The following is a 27,350-nucleotide window of genomic DNA, read 5'->3' on the forward strand; positions in this document are numbered from 1 at the left end:
AAATCCCCAAACATGCCTGTTCCATAGAATTGCATCGGCTAGTCGTCTAATTCTAAAGCACAAAGTGTTCAAAGGGAGCACACCCAACATTAAAGCGAGGTACAATCCTACAGGAACTCCCCAACAGAGTTACCAAACCGTAGTAGACATGTAAAAAGAGGAAGATTGCACTCTCAAAATATAAAAAAAATTATTTAACTCAAAGTTTACAAAAATAAATAAACAAATCAAGCATTAGCCCTATGCATTTCGACCAATTAAGGTCTTTATCAGGTGGAAAAAAACAAAATGAATACGAAAAAATTCAAATTTAAATTCATTTTGTTTTTGCCCCTGAAAAAGATTGGTCGAAACTCATAGGGCTAATGCTTGATTTATTTATTTTTTTGGTTAAATAAATTATTTTTTTCTTTGGAGAGTGCAATATTCCTCTTTTTACATGTCTAGTCGTCTAATTCTGTCCAAAGCAGTTGGAGCAGGCAGCCCAGCAGGAGGACGGGACAGGGCGGAACATGAGTGGGGTCAGGGTGTTACAGGCATATTCAAGATGGTCCTGGATCACTTCAGGTCTGGGTTGGAATCTCTGTTTTTGCAGGAATCGTTTTTGGCCAAAGTGCTCAGTAGAACTAAATCTGAACAATAAAGTCATGTGACCTTTAAAGAACTGGACTGGTTTTTTTTTTTCCAAGTTAAATCTTATTGAAACTTAAATATGCAAAATGTGGGTGCAGTCTTGAGTTGGGCATTTGGATGAATTGTTGGTGGAGGATACATCATCTGCCTTTATACTGAAACTAGATTCTTTGCATCCCTATTTGCAGATGTAATGGCAGCAAGTGTGTTAAACGCATTATGTTACATGTGTGATTTCTTGTTGTTTTTTTTTTTTATTCCACTTTCCCCTTTTAACAGGGATTCATTTCCATGTCTCGAGGAGCCCTCTTTTATACCATTATTACACGTTGCTATAGTTACACACTTTGCTAAGGGGCTTTGTCTTCTGTTGCAGTTTTGTCAGCTCTTTTAAGCCTGAAGTTGAATTTTAAGGGTTCCAGAATGTGTCCCGCATTCAAAAGAATGCTCTGTGGCAATCTAACATGGGGGGGGGGTGTACAAAGTCGTAGTGCGCTTGGACTGCATAAACATTTTCCCTGTGTTAGTCAAAAAAGGGATTATTGATGATAAAGAGTTTGGGAGAGGGTGAATAGAGACAAACAAAGAAGGGGGAGGAATAATAGCAAAGAAGGTGAATGTTTCTTTCTCCTATTGGAAGAAAATGGTAGTAAATTGCAGTGCTTCCATTTAGGCAATTGTGATCCCTGGGTTTTTTTTTCGTAGCATAAGAAAAATAATTTCCAGCCACCCACACACAGCTGTAAAGAGACTGCTACAGACATGAAGAATGAAGGGGAGAGAGAGAAAAGAGAAGGAGGGGTGATAGGGACATGATTAAAAAAATAATAATAATAATAATATCATGCCTGGTAAAGTGAGGGAGGTGGGAAGAGAAGAGGTAGGGTAGAACATGCAGAAGAGGTTTTTTCGTTTCAAGTTATTTTGGAAAATGGAATTCAATTAAAATTCATTCTTGTACATGAATAGGAACATTCTCTTGTCGTAATAACTAAAAAAAATGTTATTGTCCCTTTCAGGGGAGGTTTTCAGAATTTTTTATACTTTAGGGCTCGACATCCTAATTTTTGCTGTAGAAATATCTAAACAAAGGTTTAGGTTGGCTCTTTAGTTGTTCAGTCCCATATACTGTATTTACGATAGTTTTCCAACTTGTCGTTACTCCAGTTACTCCATAATAGTCATTTTCCTTCTTCGATTATGGGAAAGAATGATGGAATTGTCCATTTGTTGTCCCTAGCTCTTCACCCCTGGTGTAGTCCATTCCCACTTCTTTAGCAATTCTATAGCTGACCATACATATGGAGATCCACTTGTTTGGAGAGGTCACCAAACTAGTGGATCTCTCCCAGACCTTCAGGCTGATGATATTGGGCTGATCCGATCGTGGGCCCTAGGGCCCAACAATCGGATCACAACTAGGATAAAACTGGCGGTTGGATCTTAAATTTTCCTTTTGTATTTTCCTAAATTCCCGGGTAATGACTTTCTTCAGTGACTAGAATGATAGTTTTTTGGGTATGAATAATAAGGGCCTAATATTTCATCTCAACCATAGCAAAGCCTGGGCTAGAGGCAGTAATATCATGAGTAAGGGATCCTCCTTCTAACTGTGCCATAAATCATTCCTATCACTCATCTAACCTCCTATTACATACCAATATATCATCACATTAACATTTCATTGTGTGCTGTCACAGTGGACAGAAGGACCCATTTCATGCTGTATGGGGGAATGCCAAAGCCCATTTTTGGGATGATACTGAACAGACCTATTTGTGACATCATAATGGAGTCCTAAACAGACCCATGCCCAACCCAGACTGGCTGACTCCAACCAGGACAAACCTACCCATGTCACCCTGCTCAGACCCCCATAGTGGATTAGCTTTAATCCATGTTTAAATATAAACTAGAAGGGATGTAACTCTTGACCAGAGTGATATCAATCCTCAAGGCAGATCAACTAGGTTACTAAAAAAACATACCTCAGTTTCCTTGGGAAGGAGTGAAGGACAAATTACCCCAGTTCGGGTCTGTCCCTGCAGGGTACCAACAGGCACAGATTTTCCGCTTCAAACTCGTCCACTTTGTGAATATGCCGTGGGTACTTGACTCAATGCAGAACTCTTAATCATGGTGGTTTGGCCACTGCCATTAAGTGATGTTTAGGATATAGCAATAACCCTCTTGCCCTTAGCAGTTTCAGGCATGGGCGATGCTGTGAGTTTTATTTGAACAATGAACATTACCTACAGGAGTCAGATATTTTGTTGTAATTTATTCTTTCAATAATCACTTAAAAAAGTAGTCACCAAACTCAGAAACATTTATGAGCAAGCTCCGTTGGGTGACATCATGAGGCCACAAAGCACCCACCTGAGAACCATCAGTAGAAGATATACAAGGCATAGGGTAAAGGTATTGTAAATAGATTGCTGTATAAAAGCCTTACAGTTTAATGTCATGGCAATGTAGTTTAGCGAATTTCATGCCTAAAGTGGCTTTTGCACCTGTCTGTAATAAAGTGGCCTTTGCTCCTGGCTGTAATTTTGCTGCCCTGATTTGACAGGGTGAAACTCTTTCCTTGACAGCTCTGCATTTTCAATTTAAATGGCCTTTTAGAGCATATTCAGCTAAAACTATGTGGACTTTCACAGTGGGATACACACATTGCAGCTGCGGATTATTATTTATATTCCCCTGGTGTTCCTCAGGATAATCGCCACCTTAGGTGGGGTCGAGGACTTCCCTGGCAGATGTGCACTAGAGTGAAACAATCTTTGACTCAACATCTGCTGCAACTCATCACCTACAGTAGTAGGAGCTGTGAGCCAAACCTGATGCACAGGGCCCTGGCCATAGTAGTAATTCCAGTAATTAAATCTCTCTGCCCTGGAATCCCAATCACTCTGCTATGCTTGGGGTATGTGTCAGAGACACTTCATTAGCAATGGAAAAACTGAAATTGTTACCATGCCCATGGTTTTATTGTACACTGGAAGAGTTAGATTAGGCAAGATGGTGTCACTATATTTTATATTAGTGTTGCCTAAACTGTGGCCATTCAATTGTTACAACAAGAATTAGTGACACCCTATATGAGGTTCTTATAAAAGGATTAGAGAGCACAATCCCCTTTGGTCTCATAGAGGTTAAACAACACACAATCAATAATAAGATGAAAAGAGCCCAATAGTCCTAATAAATTCCCTATTAAAATCAATTCATTTATTGCACTTTACAATTAATAATAATCTCTAATCACATAAAAAAACTGTCCAGCCAGACACTTAATAATCCCTAAATATAATTAAAAAGGGGGGACAGAAAATAATTCATATACAAAACAAGTTCATATACAAATAAAAACAAGGCCTGAAATTATTACCATGTCCAGGGTGTTATTATACATTGGAAGAGTGATGTAGGGCAAGATGGTGGCACTATATTATATGTTAGTGTTGCCTAAACTGTGGCCCATCAGTTGTTGAAGCCACAGCTCAATATGTCAGCTTGTGTTTTGGACCGGGCCTTGGACCCGATTCGTACGATCGGATCTTTGAGTCTATGGCCAGCTTAAAGCTGGCCATACACAATAAGATCCTTTCATTTTTCTGTTTGACCCTACATTTTGGGCCAAATCATGTTGATCCTATTGTTTGGCTCGTTGCAAGAAGGCTAGATTAAAAAGATGATGCAATCCCTCTCCGGATCAATTTTTAAATCTGCAGATAAATATCTGGATGATTTTCAGGCAGATATCTATTGGGTAGGCCCTTATGGAGGGTCTACACACTCCTGCACCCAACCCCCTGCTTACTTGCACGGCTCCAATGCATGCACCCTAATAGAGAGGGGTGGGGGGATATCATGCATAACAAAGCTTGGAGGGGGTCTCAGATATTTGCAATCATCTTATGCCACTATCACTAAACAAAAGCTGGGGTTATCCCTCAGGCTGTACTCGTAGTTGCACAATGGCTGTAGATATCTATCTTGTAAAGCCTGGAATATCACTTTCAATAACTCTGGCTACATAGTCATACCGACACATACATATAAAAATTATAATCCGAGACGCGCCCATTATTTAATCCATGACCCCATAAAACATTACAGTGTCCCCTAGACTTTATTTGTTTAAGGGGTTGCAGGATCTTTACTCCAATAACAACTCAAAGGCTTGGTCCTACCAAATCCATTTTGCCTTGTTTGGTAAATGCTCTTCCCTTTGCAGGAAGCCTTTTTAAACATCTAGTCAGCAAATAATGCAAATGTAGGAATCAAACAGCTTTAAGGCAGTATTTAGTAACATAGTAACATAGTAACATAGTAAGTAAGGTTGAGAAAAGACACACGTCCATCAAGTTCACCCTTTTAGTTTTTTTTTAATCTGCCTAACTGCTAGTTGATCCAGAGGAAGGCAAACAAAAAACCATCTGAAGCCTCTGCAATTTGCCTCAGAGGGGGACAAATTCCTTCCTGACTCCAAAATGACATCCCCAATTTGGCCAGTCTTTCCTCATAGCTAAGACTTTCCATACCTTTTACCAACTTAGTTGCCCTTCTCTGTACCCTCTCTGTACCCTGTTTGAGTGATGGAGATCAAAACTGTACGCATATTCTAGATGGGGCCTTACAAGTGCTCTATAAAGTGGAAGAATGACCCCCTCCTCCCTTGACTCTATGCCCCTTTTAATACAGCTCAAGACCTTATTTGCCCTTGATGCTGCTGACTGGCATTGCTTGCTACAGCCAAGTTAACTAGTAAACTGCAAGTGTTATTTTATTAGCAGTGTGAGTGCACTACATGTAATGTTCTCCCACTGCTAATAAAGTAACACTTGCAGTTTACTAAATACTGCCTTACAGTTGTTTGATTCCTGCATTTAAAATTGGTCACTTTTGTGGTGGTACACAGACACCAGACAAAAGAAGTTGGAAGGATCACGACTGAACCAAAACTTTTCTTGGTCTCCCTAAATAATGTAGTAATAAAATATTTAAATTGCAAGCTCTTCAGGTCATGCTCCCCTGGGGGGACAATATTTGCTTTTTGATGTAAAGAGCTCACAGTGACACCTCTGCTGAAGAAGCAATATCTGTGCACATGCTGACTCTCCAAGGGAAAATCTGCTTTCATTACCATGGCAACCACTAAGTACCGCCCGCTGACACATATTTCTAGTAACTATAGAAACCAGTGAACTTCACTTAGTGACACAGGTCTGTGGTACCCATAGAAACCCTCAAAATATTGTATTTTTTTCTTTGCAGATTTTTATTTTGCATACTTTCATTTGCTTTTTTATCTGCGTTAATAGGAATGTTTTAAAGAAAGAGATGATAATGCTTAGCAACTCGGCGTGCAGTCACATGAGCATAATACCCAATTAACTTTTCCTGGAACGATAATTACAGCAGCTAATGGTGGGAGAGAGAAAATTATACTCAGAGAATATGTTTGATTCAGTACAGGTTACAGTATGTTCTGTGCTAATGATCCGGTATGGGTTACAGTACAGAACTGTATTGCTAATGCCCCATTTTGGCTGACCCAGGTTCCTCTGGTCCCTATACACTCAGTTTGGGCCATTCATGGTGCTTGTCAATTCATTGGTTCCCACACTGATTTTTGGGACACCAGGTCTTCAATCTGGTTCTTTATTCAACAGCAATATTGCTTTAACATTATCTCTCAGGCTAGAGTCCTGTGTGGGTCCTGTTTGGTACACCTGGACCCACAACCCAACCCACACCCAACCACCCATTTTCCCTATTCTCCAGAACCACTACCGGACCCTACCTGCATAGGTTAACTTCATCTCAACCCAGGAACTGTATAAACCAGAAGTGATGTGGCTCCACTCTTGTTCCTGGAGAGGTAGTGTTCTGGATTTGAGCCTACACTTTGAACTGGTACCGAGGCAGGGTACATACAGACCACTTGCTGAAACTTGACAACTTTGTGGGTATTCCACAAGTCCCCAACCTGATGCAGGACTCTGTCTAACTACACTTAAACCTCAGCTCCCAGTACTAGTTACTGGTTGTCACAGGGCCACCAACCTCACTAATGCTTCTCATTCAAGCTTCCCAACAATGCCATGTGTTCCTAAAGCACTTCCAACAGAATCTATAGCCGTCACCCTGGCTAGTACCTGTCTGACTGGGTCATCTTTCCAATTTTGGTCAATAGAACCACATTATAAAATAATACATCCATCTTTCTCAATGAGGGAGTTCAAGAGACTGAATGTAACCCTACTCCAGCCTTATCTAGTGGGAGTTACCTTGTGTTTTTCCAGATGAAAACATATAATAAGATTTCTAACTCACTACAACAAGGGCCACTCTGGGATGTCACTTTTACCATGTCCTTATCAAGGGTTCCAATTTGTGCTTGGATCTAAGGGCAGAAACCCTACCCTAAAAACATTCCTGAGTGCCCCTATACCTCCCGGCACTTTTCAGTTGAAAATGGGAATGTTTTAAGCCATTTCCTGTAACTGGACAACACACAATTATTTGCCAGACCCACCTTGATCAGCCAAAACTCCACTCAATTTCAGGTCCCCTTGAATTACACATACATTTAGCAAAAGCAGCCACTGTCTGTTTTATGCACTGTATTTTGTATTTGTGTTTTTCCCCATTAGTTGCTTTTATGCTGCCGTTCAAAGGGAATTTGTTATCTGCACTCATGGAGATGAGAAAACCCGTAATCAGCAAAGTTTTCTTTGCTTTAAATCACAATTTAGAGGAAATGTTGAGCAGTATCTGTTGGGGAAGGTTTATGTACACTGTAATCCTTCATTATAATGCTATGTGTACCACGAAGTCCTCATTCTATGATATGTATACAATGGGGGTTATTTACCATGGCAGGGCATTTGTATCATAGACCTCTGGCTGTGAATATTGATTTGCAGGCTAGCCTGTTAGATTTGCCATTGGCTATTTAATAGCAACAACTCAAACCTTTGTTTGCTAGAAAGCTGTGTATAGGGCATTACTTATCTTTATACACACAAACTGGCCCTTTCCCCCTGTGTATTTGTCTGTACACTTGTGCTGATATAGTTTTCCAATCAAATAATAGACACTAGTACTTTTACAGTACTTACTGGCCACTGGGTAGGGTTCAGACCACAAGCAGTTGATAAATACTATGGAAAGGTAACAATAACTACATGAATACCTGTTTTGGTCAATTATATAAAATGTAACGGTGCAATAGAATCCATACAATATTTGTCAAGTTTTGGTAGTTTGGTCATATAAGTGTTACATACTGTAAATGCAACAACATAGAAGTTTTAAGACCACAGTAGCCCTTAATGGACTCTCTAAGGGATAACTAACAGTGAATTTAACAGTACTCAAAAAGGAAACTGTGAGTCCTTCAGAAAAAAAGCAGTTTGACACCCTGTGAGGACTAGCGAGGAAGGCAAAGCCAAATATCTGCTATAGAATTTGGCGGAGCAGGCGGGAAAGCAACCAAGAGTAAAGCAAGACAGAGCAGGCATAGAAACAGGACAGGTAGAGATGCAGGGCAGACTGGTAGAGAAGCAGGACAAGAGTCTGGAGAAGCAAGAGCCAGGGACAAACCTCAGTGCTAAAGGAACAATGCTTAGGCAGGGAAGTGGTGTGAAAATGGGTTTAAGTAGGTTGCACCCAGCTCTAATTGATTGGCCCTAAATAACCAATAAGGCTGCTGGCATGTAGCAGACACAATGGGGATGGCAGGTGAAAATACTAAATTTACCAGGAACCTTCACTCTACCTTTCAGGCCCAGTGGTTAAGCAAGAAGAACCACCCAACCCTAACCCTCCTAACCCTTGCCCAATGGTGTGAAACGCATCAGAAGGGAGTGGCTGACATGAGGTATGCAGACAGGGGGAAGACACTGCCTTGGTATATGTTATGCCTTTATATTTATTTTCACAATTTTTTATATAATTTGCTTGGGTGATTTTTGCACAAATAAATGTCTGGAATGAGTCACTGTGCATAATTTGTTGATTATCTGGTAAAGAAGAGTAGCCAGTACATCATTTTATACATAATACCCCAAAACACGTGTCAGGGTAAATACAGTGCTGATTCCATCTTTCATTATCACAGAACACATTGTAGCATAAATGCATTGCTAATTTTACATAATGTATACTACCTCTGATTTGTGGGAAATTCATTTGTGTCAATTTGAGAATGCTAAGCCTCCTCAGGCCTTCAACAAAATCTACCTGTGATTCGGACCTTAATATAGAAAACACTCACAAAACAGCAGAAGAGCCAGCCAGAAACTGGTAGTACACGATGGGACATGGAACTAGGGCAAAATGGTGGATCTGGATTCTGAAGATAGAGCAGTGAGGCTGCCTTTGCTTACCCATGTAGAAGAGACTTTTGAGGGGGGAGGTGATGAACTGTATATCAGGTCTTACAGGTGATCCATTTTTGTCCCTCCCTCATATTATGTGCCCCCTTAGTCATTTAAACTGGTGTCTCCATAATCCAGTTCCACTTTTATTACTTTAACTTGTGTATGTACCATATAACTGCAAGTACCACTTGGATTTCTTCTGCGTGTGAATTTGTATTGCTGTTTTAATTAATCCCAGAGATACAGATGCCTAGAACATGTGCCTTTGGTCATTTCTAAATCTTTTTGATTATATATAAATGTATATATCTATATATATATATATCTATAGCTTCTAAAAATGCGGCTTGCTAATTGTTTCCTCTGTACATTCCTTTACTAATTTCCTTAGTGTCTACCATTATGTGTGCTGTTTCTATTTCCACCAATGTTTTTATGGAGACAGACCTCCCAATATCCTGAGGGGCTGCACTGCGTGACTGGATTTTCCCCAAGCAGCAGTTCCAATTCAACACTGTATTCAACTTTAGTGAGTGCTGGTGTGAACAAAGTTAATTGTGGCCCCTATATACTGGAACCCAACAGTGCGGAAAAGTGTGGAGAGATGGTGCCTATAGTAGCAGTGGGATAATAGTCTCTGGGAAGGGACTGTGGCTGTTGGATAGCAGGTATAGTAGGGAGAGATGGTGCCTATAGTAACAGTGGGATAATAGTCTCTGGGAAGGGGCTGTGACTGTGGGATAGCAGGTATAGTAGGGAGAGATGGTGCCTACAGTAACAGTGAGATAATACTCTCTGGGAAGGGACTGTGACTGTGGGATAGCAGGTATAGTAGGGAGAGATGGTGCCAATAGTAACAGTGGGATAATAGTCTCTGGAAGGGACTGTGACTGTGGGATAGCAGGTATAGTAGGGATAGATGGTGTCTATAGTAACAGTGGGATAATAGTCTCTGGGAAGGGAGTGTGACTGTGGGATAGCAGGTATAGTAGGAAGAGATGGTGCCTATAGTAGCAGTGGGATAATAGTCTCTGGAAGGGAGTGTGACTGTGGGATAGCAGGTATAGTAGGGAGAGATGGTGCCTTTAGTAACAGTGGGATAATAGTCTCTGGGAAGGGAGTGTGACTGTGGGATAGCAGGTATAGTAGGGAGAGATGGTGCCTATAGTAACAGTGGGATAATAGTCTCTGGGAAGGGACTGTGGCTGCGGGATAGCAGGTATAGTAGGGAGAGATGGTGCCTATAGTAACAGTGGGATAATAGTCTCTGGGAAGGGACTGTGACTGTGGGATAGCAGGTGTAGGGAGAGATGGTGTCTATAGTAACAGTGGGATAATAGTCTCTGGGAAGGGACTGTGACTGTGGGATAGCAGGTGTAGGGAGAGATGGTGTCTATAGTAACAGTGGGATAATAGTCTCTGGGAAGGGACTGTGGCTGCGGGATAGCAGGTATAGTAGGGAGAGATGGTGCCTATAGTAACAGTGGGATAATAGTCTCTGGGAAGGGAGTGTGACTGTGGGATAGCAGGTGTAGGGAGAGATGGTGTCTATAGTAACAGTGGGATAATAGTCTCTGGGAAGGGACTGTAACTGTGGTATAGCAGGTGTAGTATTAAAGCTGGTTATACTGGAGCAGGAACCTTTCAAACAATATATTTTCATAGTTCAGAGCTAAATCAAGGAATTTTTGCAACAGAAATAAAATTGTATGTATTTGAGGCGTGTTTACCCTGTTAGTTAGGCGTCCACCCCACACAGAAGCCTATTTGCTATTCTAAGGGCTGACCTAGTACTGAATTCTGTTGCTGCTTATGTTTCTTGCAGACAGAGATGAGAGAGATCAAAGAGCATCGCTTGGAGGGAAATAGATATTTTTGGAACCAAACATACAGGAGAAAATGAATCGGGAAAATAAGGAAAACAGTTATGGTTCCCTGCTGTCTCTATTCCTAGAGAACCAATGCTGAGGCCCAATTGCCTAATGTAGCTGTGATGTCACTTCCTGGCTGACTGATATCACCCATCCCCCTTTGAATCTGAATGTTAAACACGTTTTATTGGACTGTTTTAACCATGTAATAAATGTAAAGGGATACTAACGCTATTTTAGAAATCATGTGTACATTGGCCCTGGGACATGCAATTGTCATCCAGGGTGATGCAATTGTTTCTCAAAACAGATCAATTGCATATTTTGTCTCGATTTAGACAGCTCAGTCCCTGATTGTTACTGAAGTGTCCTGACATTCTCTTTGATCTCCTGCACTGAACAGCCAGAAAAAAATACAATTTTTTTTTAACTTAATTGGCTTTTGTCAGAGAGCCCAGAATAGATACTTAGATACTTTTGTAACTTTTTAAGATAAGCAGGTCTCTTGATGAAACTGTAATTTGTAGCTTAAAGGTCAATTCACCTTCATTAGCAAAACTGTAATAACACTTTTTTTCCATGTAGCACTAGATGTCACTGCTCTCCCCACATTCCTTCTCTCTCTTTACGATTTAATTGTGAAGCCAGGGCATGGGAATGGACATCAGGTCCCCCATTCTGGTGCACAAACAAGATTTTGAGATGATGCAAGGCTTGTGTCTATAACAGTGTCCACAGGGGCGATCCTGGCCCCCTCCCCTGGAAATTCACTCTTAAAGTACCAGGAGCAGCATTTTTGCTGCCCCCTGGTACCTAGTGGGGCACTGCCGCCTGAGGCGACAGCCTTAACTCGCCTCATTGGCGAAGCACCCCTGAGTGTCCACAAAATGGCTCCTGCCTGCTTGCTTTAATTATCAATTCCCAGACTAAAGGAAACAAGATTCAAATCATTTTTCAAATAATTCTGCTGGCAGCTTCATGGGGGAGGGACACAACTGCCTTTACAGAGTGCTGAAACCTGGACAAAACTCTGCCAGTGGGAATGAGGATTTTGACCCACCACACCTACAAATGTAATCTCTACAGGCCTACCCTGGGTAAATGGTAGCAACCTAATCTAGAACATTGATGGTAGCTTAAATGGGCAGGAGCAGGGCTCTGTTTAAAGGAGTTGTTCACCTTTAAATTAACTTTTAGTATGACGTAGAGAGTTGAATTCTGAGGCAATTGGTTTTCATTTTTTCTTACTTGTAGTTTTTGAGTTATTTAACTTTTTATTCAGCAGCTCACTAGTTTGCAATTTCAGCAATATGGTTGCTTGGGTCCAAATTACCCTAGCAACCATGTATTGATTTGAATAAGTAACTGGCATTTGAATAGGAGAGGCCTGAATAAAAACATGAGTAATAAAAAAGTAGCAATAACAATAATTTTTTGTTACACAGCAGATAGCAGAAAAGCTCTGTAGAACATAATGGTGTTATCCACTATTTAACCTGTGCCATATAGCCTTTTTTAAATTTCCGCCATTGCTACACAGCAGATTGTTTATATGAACTATAGTAGTGTTTCTGAAGCAAACGGATCAGTTTTACCAGTGCAGGGCAACACTACTTATAGTAATACAAAAAGAAATTAACCCTTAAGATTTCACCACCCCATCATGGAATCCAATGACTCAGAGAACAAAATTAAATAAAACTTAACTTTTAATAATGAATAAAGTAAAAACGTAGGTCCAGAAGAGCATTTAGAATAAAGTTAGGGACAGGGAGACAAAGAACCCAAATTGAATCAGGCAACAAATGCACAACGTGGGGTAAATATTGGGCTATCAATGGGTAACCAGCCGACCTGCCAGACTTGGCATACGGGTACTAGTGAGTCTTAGTTGGTATTAATTAATTAGCCATATACTAGGTTAAACCTTCCACGACAGCTTTCAGGCCTTGGTATTTCTACCACCCCTTCACCCTCAGGCGCACCCTCCCATTTCCATAGAGGGAAAAAATATACCAAAAAACCCTGAATTTAATCGGGCAATATATGCAAAACCTGCCAACCTTGGCGTACGGGTGCTAGTAAGTAGCAGATCTCAAATGGTTAGTCGTGGACTAAGCTATAGACTCTCAACGGTCACTTTCAAGCCGAGGTATTTCCACCACCCCTTCACCCTCAGGCGCACCCTCCCATTGCCGTAGTGAACAACTTGAATTCTTGTATTTTAAATTGGTTTCGCGTAGGAGTTTAAATTCTATCCCAACCAAAAGAGGCTCCGTCGATTGCCCACCCCTTCACCCACAGAGCTTCCCACCCGTTTCTGCTGTGAAGCAATAGCCTAAAATAATGTCCTCTATGGAAATGGGAGGGTGCGCCTGAGGGTGAAGGGGTGGTAGAAATAGCCTGAAAGCTGTCGTGGAAGGTTTAACCTAGTATATGGCTAATTAATTAATACCAACTAAGACTCACTAGTACCCGTATGCCAAGTCTGGCAGGTCGGCTGGTTACCCATTGATAGCCCAATATTTACCCCACATTGTGCATTTGTTGCCTGATTCAATTTGGGTTCTTTGTCTCCCTGTCCCTAACTTTATTTTAAATGCTCTTCTGGACCTACGTTTTTACTTTATTCATTATTAAAAGTTAAGTTTTATTTAATTTTGTTCTCTGAGTCATCGGATTCCATGATGGGGTGGTGCAATCTTAAGGGTTAATTTATTTTTCTTTTTGTATTACTATTTATACCCATAACCCTGCACACCATCTATCTGCTTCTCTCAAATTTAGGGGTTTTGCTCCCTTACTCAGGCCTGCTTACACAACACTACTTATATATTCATTACTTTAAAACACTTTCATTTTTTGGTGTTACTGTTCCTTTAAAGGTGAACCGGCCCTTTAAGTTAAGCGATGAGTGGGACTAGAACAGTAATTACATGTTAAAAAGGGAGGAGTCAGGACCAATTCTAAGGCTGTCTGAAGTCAACTCCTGAAATGTCACCTCACCCTTAATAGTCTTTAACTCAAGCAGTCTGTGGGACTAGAATACCATGATGGTCACTTATAGGAGGCACTCGCTATCACTCTATTCTACAGCAAATATAATATGAGGTTCTCTCCTGCTTAAAATAACATATATAACAGCTCCCCACAGCTCTGCTATTTTTCTGAGGTATCGCTCTTGTCCTGGTGTAACAATAGACCCTGAGCCATGCTCTCTCTGATCACCTGAATTCTGTTACCTGTAACCTGAGGAATAAAGGGTTCCTTCCTTAGAAAACATGGCTACAGGAAGAGACCATGGAAATTGTGGGGTCCTCTCCCCCCTGCCAGCTTGCAGTCCATATGCACAGAGGACCAAATTTATGCTGGGTATGCTACAGATTGTGCATCCCTCTCTGGGCTGGTACTGCAGGCAGTGTGTGGGGTGGTTCTGGCTCTCTCGATAATCAGTTGTGCCGCTTCTCTGCCAAGAATCCCAGTGCCTTCTGCTTTTAGCCACTTTGCAGTTTTAACTGAGAGAAGAAAACAAAACACAAGTAATGGAGCTGCTCCAGATCTCTTCTTCCCGCTCACAAGCAGCCATTCCTCCTATCCAGTGACCTTGTGAGGTGCAGTATGAAGAGCACCTGTTACCTGAGTGTAAAGAGCACCTGTTACCCGAGGATTAAGAGCATCTGTTACCCGAGTATAAAGAGCACCCGTTACCCGAGGATTAATAACATCCGTTTCCCAAGTATAAAGAGCACGTTACCTAAGTATAAAAAGCACCCGTTACCCGAGTATAAAGAGCATATGTTACCCGAGTATAAAAAGCACCCGTTACCCGAGTGTAAAGAGCATCTGTTACCCGAGTTTAAAGAGCATCTGTTACCCTAGTATAAAGAGCACCTGGTGTTAACCGAGTATAAAGTGCATCCATTACCCGAGTATCAAGAGCATCCGTTACCCGAGTATAAAGAGCACCCGTTACCCCAGTATAAAGAGCACCCTTTTCCCCAGTATAAAGGGCACCCGTTACCCCAGTATAAAGAACATCCATTACCCTAGAATAAAGAGTGCACCTATTACCCCACTATAAAGATTACCCTTTACCCCAGTATAAAGAACACCCGTTACCTTAGTATAAAGAGTGCATCCGTTACCCCAGTATTAAGACACCCGTTGCCCCAGTATAAAGGGCACCTGTTACCCGAGTATAAAGAACACCCATTACCCTAGTATAAAGAGCACACCCGTTACCCCACTATAAAGATCACCCTTTACCCCAGTATAAAGAACACCCGTTACCCTAGTATAAAGAGCGCAGCCGTTACCCCAGTATAAAGACACTCATTGCCCCAGTTTAAAGAGCACCCGTTGCCCCAGTATAAAGAGCCCCCATTATCCCAGGATAAAGAGTATCTGTTACCCCAATATAAAGAGCACCTGTTACCCCAGTATATAGAGCACCAATTACCCCACAACTCAAGTTGTCATAGTCATATTCTAGTAGCACCTCAAACCCATCTGCTAATAGGCAATATATATATATATATTGATCAAAGAAATGTCAGCACTCCTAAAAAAATATATATATGCTACCAAGCATAACTGCATCTAAAAAAAAACCAAAAAAGGCAGGGTGCATGTACTTTTAGAAAATCACAAACTTTTATTTAACACATTAAAAATTTGAATGTTTATGGACACATGTTGTTTAAGAAAAGTAGGAGTTCTATGAATGCTGGTATACATACCTCCCAACTGTCCCGTTTTCAGAGGGGCCGTCCCTCTTTTGACAGCTCAACCTGCAGTCCCTCTTTTGTACTGGAAAGTCCCGTTTTTCTCTGCACTGAACAGCCAGAAAACTTAATTGGCTTTTGGCAGAGAGCCCAGAACAGCCACAGCTGCAGATAAGATACCTTTGTAACAATTTTGAAAAAAACAAATAGGTAATTGTAACAATATAAGATAACAGGTCCCTTGGGAGAAGTTAGACTCACAGCTTAAAGGGCAACTCACCTTCATTAGCAAAACTGTAATAACTGGAAAAAAAAACACAGAAATATGTTCAAACTTTCATAACCTGATAAATTTTGTAAAATGAACATGGTAATGAGGGGGTGTGGCCACAAAAATGGGCATGGTCCCAAAAAATTTTTGCTGCACTACGGGTGCCAAATTTTATATTTAATTTCCAAAATGTTAAGAGGTATGCTGGTATGTGATGTCATCAGCAGTCCTTGGTTCTTAGTGATGTAACTTGTATCATGTGACTCTTTGAAGATTGTGTATTATGAGAAATAGTGGTATTAGCTGTTACCTGGCCTATATTAAAGCACTAAGCCTGCATTAAACTTCACCCAGTGCCAATGGTCTAAGTATAGGTCGAATGGACCCTGCAGCTTTGGGGTGGCCCACAGAGGTAGGGAACCTGGTAAGACCTTGTGACCCCCACCACCAGGGCTCCTGGATGCCTCAAGTGCATCAGCCTTCTAATGCTGCCCTCCCGTTGTATTCCGAATATACAGCCAAAGACTTTCAGAGGGTGCTGGGAGTTGTAGTACAACGTCAACTGAAAAGCCAAAGGGTGGAAAGTTCTTTGTTTTACACAAATCTATATATAATTAAAGGGGGTCTCAGATGAAACCTGTTTTTGCCTGGGACTGGCCCTGTCTCATTGGTGCACCCCCCCTCCATCTAGCAAAGGAACCAGTGCCAAGGTAGTTCAGCACAAACTGTGTTAGGGAAAGCGCAGCGTTTCCAGATGCATCGTAGCTTGGAATGACATAGCGTGCCGTCCCCACTGCTCAGACTTGGGCAGACCAGCCTTGATCAAAACCTTCTGTAATGTGAGCTCAGAGAAAGAGCCAAGCGCAAATTGTTTCCAAATGCCCCAACTCCCCGGCCCTGCGTCCTGCGAGCTTAGCCCTGTCTCACCAGCCGCCAGTTGCATAACCTCAGAGAGAGAATACCCCCCACCCCAAATTAACCTCTAAGCCTGAACAGACTATACACAAACAATATGCGTCCTCAAGGTCTGACTTTCTATTTAATCCCTGCCTGTATTATCCGTGTGTTATCCTTGTGCATCTGGGAAAGTACTCAGAAGAGCAGGTGCCAATGGCAATGGGAAAGGGGAGGATGAACGAAGGAGAAAAGGGAACTAAAGCAGAATAAAGATGCAATGTGATTCAGAGAGGGAGAGCTTTGTAGGCAATTCGCACTATTGCTGGGTTCTTTGGTGTCATAGTAGTTGCCTTTATGTATATGGAATGCCTACATGTAGTCCCATTAGAAATAACTGAGCCTCATATGACTTAGTTAACAGGGTCCTCACCCCGCTTGGGACCTGAACTATTAGCCTACTGTAGATGAGATGAGCAATTAGGTGGTAAATAAAATGTAATTGCTATTGAATGCAGTATCCGTCTGGCTGTTTATATTCTCTGCACTGCTGATTGTAGCTACTGAAACAAGCCCTGCTTTTATCAGCCATTACATTACCAAATAAATAATGAAACCACTGAACATTTTTAATGTCAATGTATTTAAAAGTTGACTAGACTTACATTTTCTTACATGATGCAAAACAAAAAGTTACCTTTTAAGAGAAGCAACTGCACTTTAACAATTGGTTGACTATGCAGCAAAAAAGAGGGCATTCCAATGCTATGCAAATGAGCCCAGTGGTTGGATTGAAGAAGCTCATGGGGATGAAAGAGCGAGAGAATACAGCTGCAGATAATCTACAGAAAATCCCAAACGAAACATAGTTCTGAAACGGTTCAACCGGCACCAAGACGCAGTCGCACGTAACCAGGCACAAAACCAGGCACATAGTACATAGACTAGTACTGTCTGGTGATTATTGACTCCCCCCAAATCCAGGCAGTTTTTCCTACAGAAGCACTACACAAAGGACTGGGGTTAATATAATGAATTTTGGCTCTAAGGGCTGGAAGCAGGTAATGAAAAAAACCCAGTGGGTCTAGACCCACAGCTTACATTTTTGGAGAACTTTGGCATCCCCAACGCGGTCATACCTCCTGTTCTGCCCTATAGATCTTAGTTACTTCTTTGAGGCTGCATAAGCCTTTTCAATGGTGCCTTTAGAATGGGAAGCAGTGATTGCTGGGGATGAAGCCAATATGTTTGTATTGATGTCAGAGCATTGATTGGACCATCCAGGTTGTTGTTTCAATCCACTACAGTGTAGTTGTGGCTGTGTGTTTAAGGCATGGTAGTTCATGGTTGTCCTTTGTTCAGGGAACCCCTTGGCTCATAAAAAGATTACAGGTATAGGAATACATTGGTGTATCAGTCCATTAGTCATAGTTACAATAATATTTATGAAAGAAAATAAGCTTTCACGTCCTAATTTCACCCTAATTGACCTTGTAAATGGACTTATCCCCAAATCTCACTCTAAGTGGCATTCAGAATTTCCAAATGCCATAGACTCTTCAGTGGGGGCCAGCCCCACACTGGTTTAGATTCATAGCCCTGGTGGTATGTGAACCCCACCCAAGTTGCAGGTCTATTGCAGAAAGACAGGATTTCCCCTAGAATTGCCTTGTATTTGTTTCCCTTCAGCTTCCCCTTAATCCAAGTCTGCATTCCCTGTTGAAGAAGAGCCTGATGCTGCCACCTTCACGCTTGACTGTAGGGATGGTGTTCTCAAGGTGATGAGCACTGTTGGTTTTGTGCTTTGGCCGATAACTTAAATATGGGCCTCATCGGACAAGAGAAACTCTTCCCACTTGATCCCTTTAAACAGTCATTGGGGGTCATTTATCAACACTGGGCAAATTTGCCCATGGGCAGTAACCCATGGCAACCAATCAGATTGCTGCATTCATTGTTCTTCTTGCAGCTGGCTTCAAAAAGCTAATCACTGTTTGGTTGCTATAGGTAACTGCCCATGGACAGATTTGCCCAGTGTTGATAAATGAGCCCCATTGCGTTTTAGTGGTTGCCCAAGTCACAGTTGTGCCATAATTGTGCTCCAGGATAACTTTATAGAGAAGCATCAGCCCCGCCCCCAGCAGGGATTCTGGGAGGTATAGTTCTGGTAGACTAAGAAATGTCTAGCCTGCAGGCCTCCAGCTGAGTTAGAAGACCTCAGAATTATTATCATTATTTGCTCACGCCTCTTTTTTGGCCAGTGCTGTTAATAAAGCATTGTAAATGTCAGATGCTCAGTAAGAGCAGACCTGCGGAGCCTCGTGATGTCCCTGTAATGTCTGCTCTGGCCCCAGCGGCGATAATAGCTTCATCCTTGTAATATTATTTACTGGCTCCATTGCATTATCTCTGCATGACAAGAAGCCAGAGGGGTTTCCTCTGCAGTAGCACTATCCTCCCAATCGTGTGTCTCCTGGCAGGGCTCCGGCTCTTCCACTGATACCAGAAAGCCACAATCCTGATAAAACGGCTCTCTGGAGAAGCTCTGGGTTCTCCCAGGCAGCAGTCTCACATATAGACCTACAGTTTAAAGGGGAAAACGCACACAGTCTATAAGAAAGCTTCATCTTCTGAGTATTTAGCGAAAATGCTGTAAATTTTGAGATGATATTGGGCCTTGTGTAATACTGCCCATGCAGTTGTAAAGGAGCAATGCTCTAGTGATGGGCACGTACTAAGAGGTGCAAAATCTCAACCTCTAGTGCTCATTCACTTTGGATTTTCAACAGGGGCAATGCTCTAGTTACAGTATGTTCAGGCCAACCTTAAACCTGCGGGTCAGGTGGGTTTTGGATGAAAAATAGGCTAACACTTGGAGTGGGGGTCGTTTGTGGGTTGTCATTTCCCAGCCACAGCACACACAAAGTTTTATTTGAGTACTGCTGCTCTTTGTCGTTGGGATAATGTTACTGGAGCTTGTCCCCTTTTGGCATCATCTGACGTTACCTAAAGGGATGAGCGATGGGTGTGGATTTTGAAAATCTCAGACGGTCATCACTATATTGCTGCACTCCAGAAATCTGGCATGAGATGCCGAGTGCAGCACCAGTGGGTTGAAAAGCAGCCCTGTCCTTACCAACTGCCACATGGCACTGGGCTCCTTGTGTCCTGTACAAGTCTCTTTTGCAGCCTGCGCCCCTCATGCCAAATGCACGTGAAGGAATTTGCACTTGTAGATACCCCTACCTGACTCCATTAAAGGTAGTGCTGTCTGTGTCTCTGGGAGAGGTGCTACATTAGCAATGGAAAATAGGGCCCTGTATCACTATCTTGCATCATGCCCAATTGTGCTAAATCTATTTCTCATCTGTATCCCTTTCCCAGCTGGGGATTGATGGGCAGCAGAGCAGATCTTCCTCATCATGACTGTATCCCACATAGCTGGGGCGCGATATAATTAGGAGACGTCATGCATCAATCCGAACTGGCATTAATATTAAAATGTTCATTTAGGCAGATTTGACTGAATATATAAATGATCCAAGCACTGCTGGGCCAACAGTGACAATGCTTGGCATAATTACTGCTGAGACACGCAAGGGAGCGGAGAATTTGTCTTACTCCTCTCATCTCACAGGGGGATCTAAGCTTTTTTTAAAGGGATATTGTCAACAGAATACATTGCTACCCCCTGCCCACCCCTTGTGAATACATTGCTGTCAAACTCTGGATGTCCTGAATTCATGGGGTAAGTGCAGGTCTTTGAGCTCCATTCTGTGCAGGGTGAAAAAAACATGTCGGTTTGCTCCAATTTTTGCACTGCCCTTCATAAATGGCCACTTATATAACCAGTACAAATACACCTTGCCTCATTATCAAACCTCATGTTAGTAGTTCAACATGTATATCTGTGATGATTTGGAACACTCCTTGATAAACCCTGCGATGCCCCATTTCCTATAAAACTCTTCCCACTTATGGGTAAATTGAATTGATTAAAATAAAAAAGGATCATCCAGATTCCAAAGGAGACATTTTCAGTATATGATTTGCAATGAGACAATTGGGGGGATGTTAATACTTTTGCAGGGCAATATATATAACCCATTAGCTATAATGAAGTTATAGGGTGCAGAACAATATACCATTTTGGAATATTTTGGCTCTTGGAGAGGGGCTTATAAATCTGACGATTGGCCAGCAAGCAGTGACTCACTAAAACCTTGAACTCCTTTATTCTTTCTTCCCCAAAGCAGAAATGTTTTTGATTTTTCTTTTAGAGGATAATCCTGATTTTGTGATACCTGTGACCCTCTGCTCCCCCATAGCTTCCCACGATTCCTGTGCCCACCTGTAGTTACCGCTGATGCAGGGGGCAACTGGGCACCCAATTTCCACCACTGTTTCTAAGTACACACACATAAAAAGCAATATTATTTAAATTTAAAAAAAATGACATTCTAGAATGACAAATAGATTTCCTACCATCGACAGCCAATTCGAAATGGAGTTTTGCATAAAATCCCCCTCTTTAAAAAAAAAAAATCTATTATTAATTGTTTGACTTGTGGTTCATAAAGAAATGGAAAGCCTGCCAAAGAAAATTCTGAAAGGAACTGTGCCTATAAAGTTTCAAATTGGTACTATTAGGAAGAATATTTGGAACTGAGTGTTCCTGTGTATTCAGTTACAGGGGCGAGGATTGGGGGGGTGCAGCAGTCATTCTTGACTCTTAGACTATAGCAAATTTGTTACACTACACACAGATTTGGAAAGGATGCTGGGAGTTTTGTGACCAGAATATATACAATATCTGCTGAAAGTCACAGCCTGTGGGGCTTTTGGTGGCCAAGCAAATCAGATTTTGGTTTGGACAGATCAGAGTGTGGTCAATATGCTTTTCCTACCCTTTGTGCCCCACCTTGAAAAAAGAGACTTTGGACCATGGCAGAGCTGTAATTCCATGTAATCAGTAAATAATAATCCAGGCCTGGAATTGGAAAGACCTTATGTTACCGTTTATACAGTTTCATTCATACCAGGACTGGGTCATTATGTTCCATCAGACATGAAGATCATTTATTGAGGTGGTTTCTCTAATTCCCTGCTCATTATGATGATTGGTCAAACTCAAGTGTCATCTCTGACATTTCCTTCATACCAGTGAGTTTATCTGTCCACATATGGCTGGGCGTGGGGCATCAGCAGATGAGGGTGTAAGAGGAGAAGCAACAGGTCCAGACATTATGAATGGAACAGAAACACGTAGAAGGAGGCAAAGTTAAATTAAAGACAGAAGTACAAAGAAGTATAGAGAAGTGGACATGAGGAAAAAATCAGAAAGGGAAAGAAGTATAGAGAAGAGGAGAGGAGGAAAAAATCAAAAAGGGAAAGAAGTATAGAGGAGGGGAGAAGAGGAAAAAAGTCATAAAGGGAAAGAAGTATATAGAAGGGGAAAGGAGGAAAGAGAAAGAAAGAGAAAGAAAGAGAGCGAAACATTTAGGAAAGTCATAACTGGATTTAAGGATAGAAAAGGGGGGCAATAAAATAGACAGAAGAAGAAAAATAAAGGAGTGGGATGAGAAAAGAAAATCAGAAAGGAAAACAGGTATAATGAAAGGGAGAATGTCAAATGGGGACAGAAGGAATCAAATAGTGGTGGAGGAAAGAAAGCCAGAAAAGGAGGCAGGTATAAAGCTGGGGAATGGGAAAAAAAAGCCAAAACTAAGGAGGGGTGAGAGAAAAGAAAGTCAGTAAGGGGCAGAAGGATAAAGAAGGAAAATCAGAAAGAAAGGAGAGGAAAGTAGAACTGAGAAGGGGAAAGGAAGAAAACAGACAAATGAACAGTAAAGAGAAAAGGGGAAAGGAGAAAAGAAAGGAAGGGAGGGAGGAGAAGAGAAACAAGAGAGCTTGGAATGGTGTATGTAATAAAGTCAGAAAACCCCAGTGCTGCCAAATTTATTTTATATGTTTAACACTGAGTAGCACCAGAGCACCCAACAGAATTCCCTTTACCATCTCGTCATCTCTTCTGCAGGGCCAGCAAACACCTCAATGTTATAAATGGCCTACATTGTCCCAGTGGAGCTATAACCAAAGCATCTCCATCTTGTTCTACGTTATCAGTCTGTTTCAGCTGGAGGGGAACAGTCCAGCCCCAATTTCTGTCATTGCCTCCATTCTGTATAATGGACAAGAAGGTCAGAAACGCTGACAGAGCCATTATCATTCACCTCCCAATACTGTTTGTATTTCTCCTGCACGGGGCTGCGAGTGCTTGCAAGGGAGCACAACATTATTGTTATCCATGTTTAATAGCCATCAAGCAGAAGGCAGCCCCAAAAGTAAACTGTTCATCCGCTGGCATCAAGCAAAGCCAAGGCATTTAAAGCAATATCATGCCTTTTACTGTAATACTGAGAATATTGTGCCGAGTCACAATCTGAACAAGTCATTAGAGACTGGGGAATAAGGAGGCTGGGATTAAAGGGGAACAATTACCTACAATACATTGCATGTGAAGCAAGATGAGTCGTACTGCCAATTAAATCTGACTTAAAGGCAGTGTAAACCCAAAAATAAAATATTGCCATATGCAAAAAAAATGTAATTGTAAACAACTTTCCAATATACAACCATTACACATTGTCACTGCTTTCAGAGTCATTTGTAAATATTAACTGCAACTGAAATCAATGTCCATCCCTTTTTGCTTGGCTTGGTCTGACTCTTTTTTTCGACTAGCCCAGTAAAGAGGCTACAAGTCACATACCTTTTGCACGTCACATACTTTCCTGCCATACTCTGTATATTAACCTGTGTGTATAGTGTTGTTTCACTTTGAAAAAGGCTGGGGATCCAGCTGAAACGTTAGTTTCTGTGACCACATTAAACACTTCTTTAATTTGCTATAAGACCGGTGAGTGCGAATTCTATGGACTTTGTTTATATTGATTTTTTGAGGACTGCACCCAGGCATTCGTTTCTCTATTTTTGTGAGTGCCGGCATCCATCACAAGTACAGGTATAGGATCCCTTATCCGGAAACCCGGTATCCAGAAAGCTCCGAATTACAGAATGGCTGTCTCCCATAGACTCCATTTTATCCAAATAATCCAAATTTTTTAAATTTTTAAAAATGATTTCCTTTTTCTGTAATAATAAAACAGTAGCTTGTACTTGATCCCAACTAAGATATAATTAATCCTTATTGGAAGCAAAACCAGCCTATTGGGTTTATTTAATGTTTAAATTAATTTCTAGTAGACTTAAGGCATGAAGACCCAAACTACGGAAAGATACGTTATCCGGAAACCCCCAGGTCCCGAGCATTCTGGATAAGAGGACCCATACCTGTATATATATAAGTATATATATATATATATATATATATATATATAGATATAGATATAGATACACACACACAAAGACAGGCATGATCTGCTCACTTTGAGCTCTGACCTGACCATGCCCTGAAAATAATAATAAAACAATCCCAATTTAAAAATAGAGTATATTTCTCCTTTAATGAGAGAAACTGGGGGTAAATGTAAGGAAATATTCTGCAGTCAGAACACATTTAGCCCTTGGTTTGATTATGAGAAATGTCTGCACTTGTGAATGTAGAGCTGCACAAAATCCATTTTGTACCCTCAGTATCACGGAATCCCAAGGCCGTGGAACACAGTTACTTCACATGTCACAGAATTCAGCTAGCGAGGGCAAAAACTAGAGTAATTTATTGGATTACAGTAGAGTGGATGGAGTGAATGAAGCCTAGATTCTGAACGCGGCAGGTTAATTAACCCTAAGCCCCTTCGCCCTGTAGAGCACACAATAACATTTATGCATCCATTTATAAAGCTGACCAGTATGGGAAACCAATGATAGGAAAGCCTCGCTCGCGCTTGGTTGGATAAAACGATTTTGTCTGCCTGGTGCATGTTTGTGTGTAGTTTAAAGTCAATAGATTTCTCTCAGCCAGTGCATGTCATCTGTGCTCATTCTGTGTCTCAGCATTAAAAATGCATCAGTCCCAGATAAGAATAACTGCCTCCCATCCCAGGGGTGAATGAGATCGGTCTGCAGGAGAAGAGCCACTTTGTCTCCATAACCTGTGACCTTAATAGAAGGAATATGTTACATGGGTTTCCGATTGTTTGCTATGGTATACTTTATTACCATTAACCATGGGCAGTGGTTCTCCAACCCCTGAGTGGTTAAAGGCCATAAAGTACCAACCAACTGTAGACAATGGCTTGTCTATCTTAATTTCTGTAGTACATCTTATATATCTGGATCCCTGCTCCTGGTTGGCATGCTGGAAATATGAAGAGAATTAAACAGTGCTTAGAATACCATTCATAAAAGATCACACCCCTATAATTATTTCACATAGTATCTTGCATTAGCTAATGGAGTGGGGCTGCTTTTAGCATAAAACAGTGTGCATAATGCAGTGCCTTTTGGGTCAAACCAAATATGGCAATTGAGGCTAATGTCTAGACCAGCTCAAATGTTCTATGTACAGCTTATATCCCCCTTTTTGCAACAAAAAATAATTAATGTGTGCCCTTGTTTTGATTTGGCCTGTGGGCCAAATGATTGGACATTGGGTAATAGAGAACAGGCCTAGGCTGGTAATATTTTTACTTCATTCTAACAGGACCACAGGATGGTTGGTTTAAGTTACCCCCCCCCCCCCCATTCAAGGCACTGACAGTTAGGGGCTCGAGTGAAGGAATAGAATAAAAAAAACTTCGCATTTCGAATGTTTTGTTTTGGCTACTTCGACCATCGAATTGGCTACTTTGACCTTCGACTACGACTTCGACTTCAAATCAAACTAAAAATCGTTTCGAATATTCGACCAGTCGATAGTCGAAGTACTGTCTCTTTAAAAAAAACTTCGACCCCCTACTTCGCCACCTAAAATCTACCGAGGTGCAATGTTAGCCTATGGGGAAGGTCCCCATAGGGTTTTCTATATTTTTTTGGTCGTAGAAAAATCGATCGATGGATTAAAATCCTTGAATCGTTCGATTCGAAGGATTTAATCGTTTAATCGATTGAACGATTTTTCCTTTGATCGTTCGATCGAACTAATTGCGGTAAATCCTTCGACTTCGATATTCGACCATATGTAAATCTGCCCCCTAGTGTGAAACACTATATATATATATATATATATATATATATATATATATATATATATATATATATATATATATATATATATATATATATATATGGACAGTTATAGAGATTGGTTGGGACCCCTTAAAGTGAAGCAATATGACATTCTGATATTATGCTGGTCTTGATAAGCATGTGACTGTGCAGGAATTGTGGATTCCTTTTGTTCTGCGGATTTCCTTGACTTTCCAATGCCATACCTGGTTTGAGCGGTTCAGTATGCTGGTCATCCTCCTCAACTGTGTGACTCTAGGGATGTTCCATCCATGTGAAGACGTAGCTTGTGATTCCCAGCGCTGTAAGATCCTGCAGGTAAGTACAAACATCAGATATTATCTATCCACATAGACATGGAATGGTCAGCTGGCAGGACATGTGATATCTAGGGACAATGAATCCATTCTTGAGACTGCTAACTCTAAAACTACTTAATTTTTTTAACAGCACCCAGACTAAATCTAAGGTTCGGCCTTCTGACCCAGGATTCAGGGTAGAATTAATTAACCTCCTTTCAATTACTGTTGACTGTTATAGATAGAAGGAAATGTCATTGTTTCTAATGGGGTTACGGGGACCATTTATAAACAGCATGGGGGCCTACATTTTGGGTCTTGATCTATAGGTTAGAAATCACCAGAGCAACTTTCAGAAGCTTATAATAGCTGTAGAACAGGATATGTCCAGTTGTCAACACTTATTGTAAACTGAAGAATACGTGTCCAGTCAGTCAATATTAATGATTCTAGAGACTTTCCGATAACTCTAGAACAGGGTTGATCAATCTCAGTGTCAGACTGGGACACCAGGGGCCCACCCAAAAACCTTTGACCAGGGGCCCACCAATTAATCTTAGATCAGGGGCCCACTCTAAGTACTATTTTTCTTCCTCTCCTCACTCAACCCCTATTCGCCAAGTCTATTTTCTTTACATACTATAATACTATAATCTATTTTTCCATTTATTTAGCCTCTTTGTTCTAATAGAAATAGGGAATGGCCATGAAATAGGTCAAATGTTTAGCAGCATGAGAGCCCACTGACACCTGGGCCCACCGGGACTTTTCCTGGTATCCCAGTGGGCCAGTCCGACCCTGATCAATCTTCACAAGTTCTTACAAACACTGGAACAGGATATGTCCAGCAACTATAGAAGGGGGTGTGCAGTTGTTACCACAGTTGTCAACAATGAGCATTTTAGAGACGGGTTGTCCACTCTTCAAACTCTGATACCTCCAAAAACAGGGGTTTCATAGCTTCATAAGTTCTTGCAAACTCTACACCATGATATGTTTAATCTGCAGCCTCACATAACTGTAAACATGGGGGTGTACAATTGCTAACACCGATCATTCTAGAGCAGGGTTTTCTA

The 27,350-nt window shown here is 41.3% G+C and overlaps 1 protein-coding gene across 6 annotated transcripts in view; it reads left to right on the forward strand.

The window, feature by feature from the left end:
- The window catches only part of cacna1g.L (calcium channel, voltage-dependent, T type, alpha 1G subunit L homeolog), a 116,122-nt gene that overhangs the window by 33,725 nt on the left and 55,047 nt on the right, over positions 1–27,350 (forward strand). For all 6 annotated transcript variants that reach the window (XM_041577179.1, XM_041577181.1, XM_041577182.1 and 3 more), the window contains exon 2: positions 26,182–26,293. In XM_041577179.1, coding sequence (XP_041433113.1) covers positions 26,182–26,293 — 112 coding nt within the window. The remainder of the gene's footprint in view (positions 1–26,181; positions 26,294–27,350) is intronic.

This window comes from Xenopus laevis, chromosome 9_10L (genome assembly GCF_017654675.1).
Source record: "Xenopus laevis strain J_2021 chromosome 9_10L, Xenopus_laevis_v10.1, whole genome shotgun sequence".
NCBI lineage: Eukaryota > Metazoa > Chordata > Amphibia > Anura > Pipidae > Xenopus > Xenopus laevis.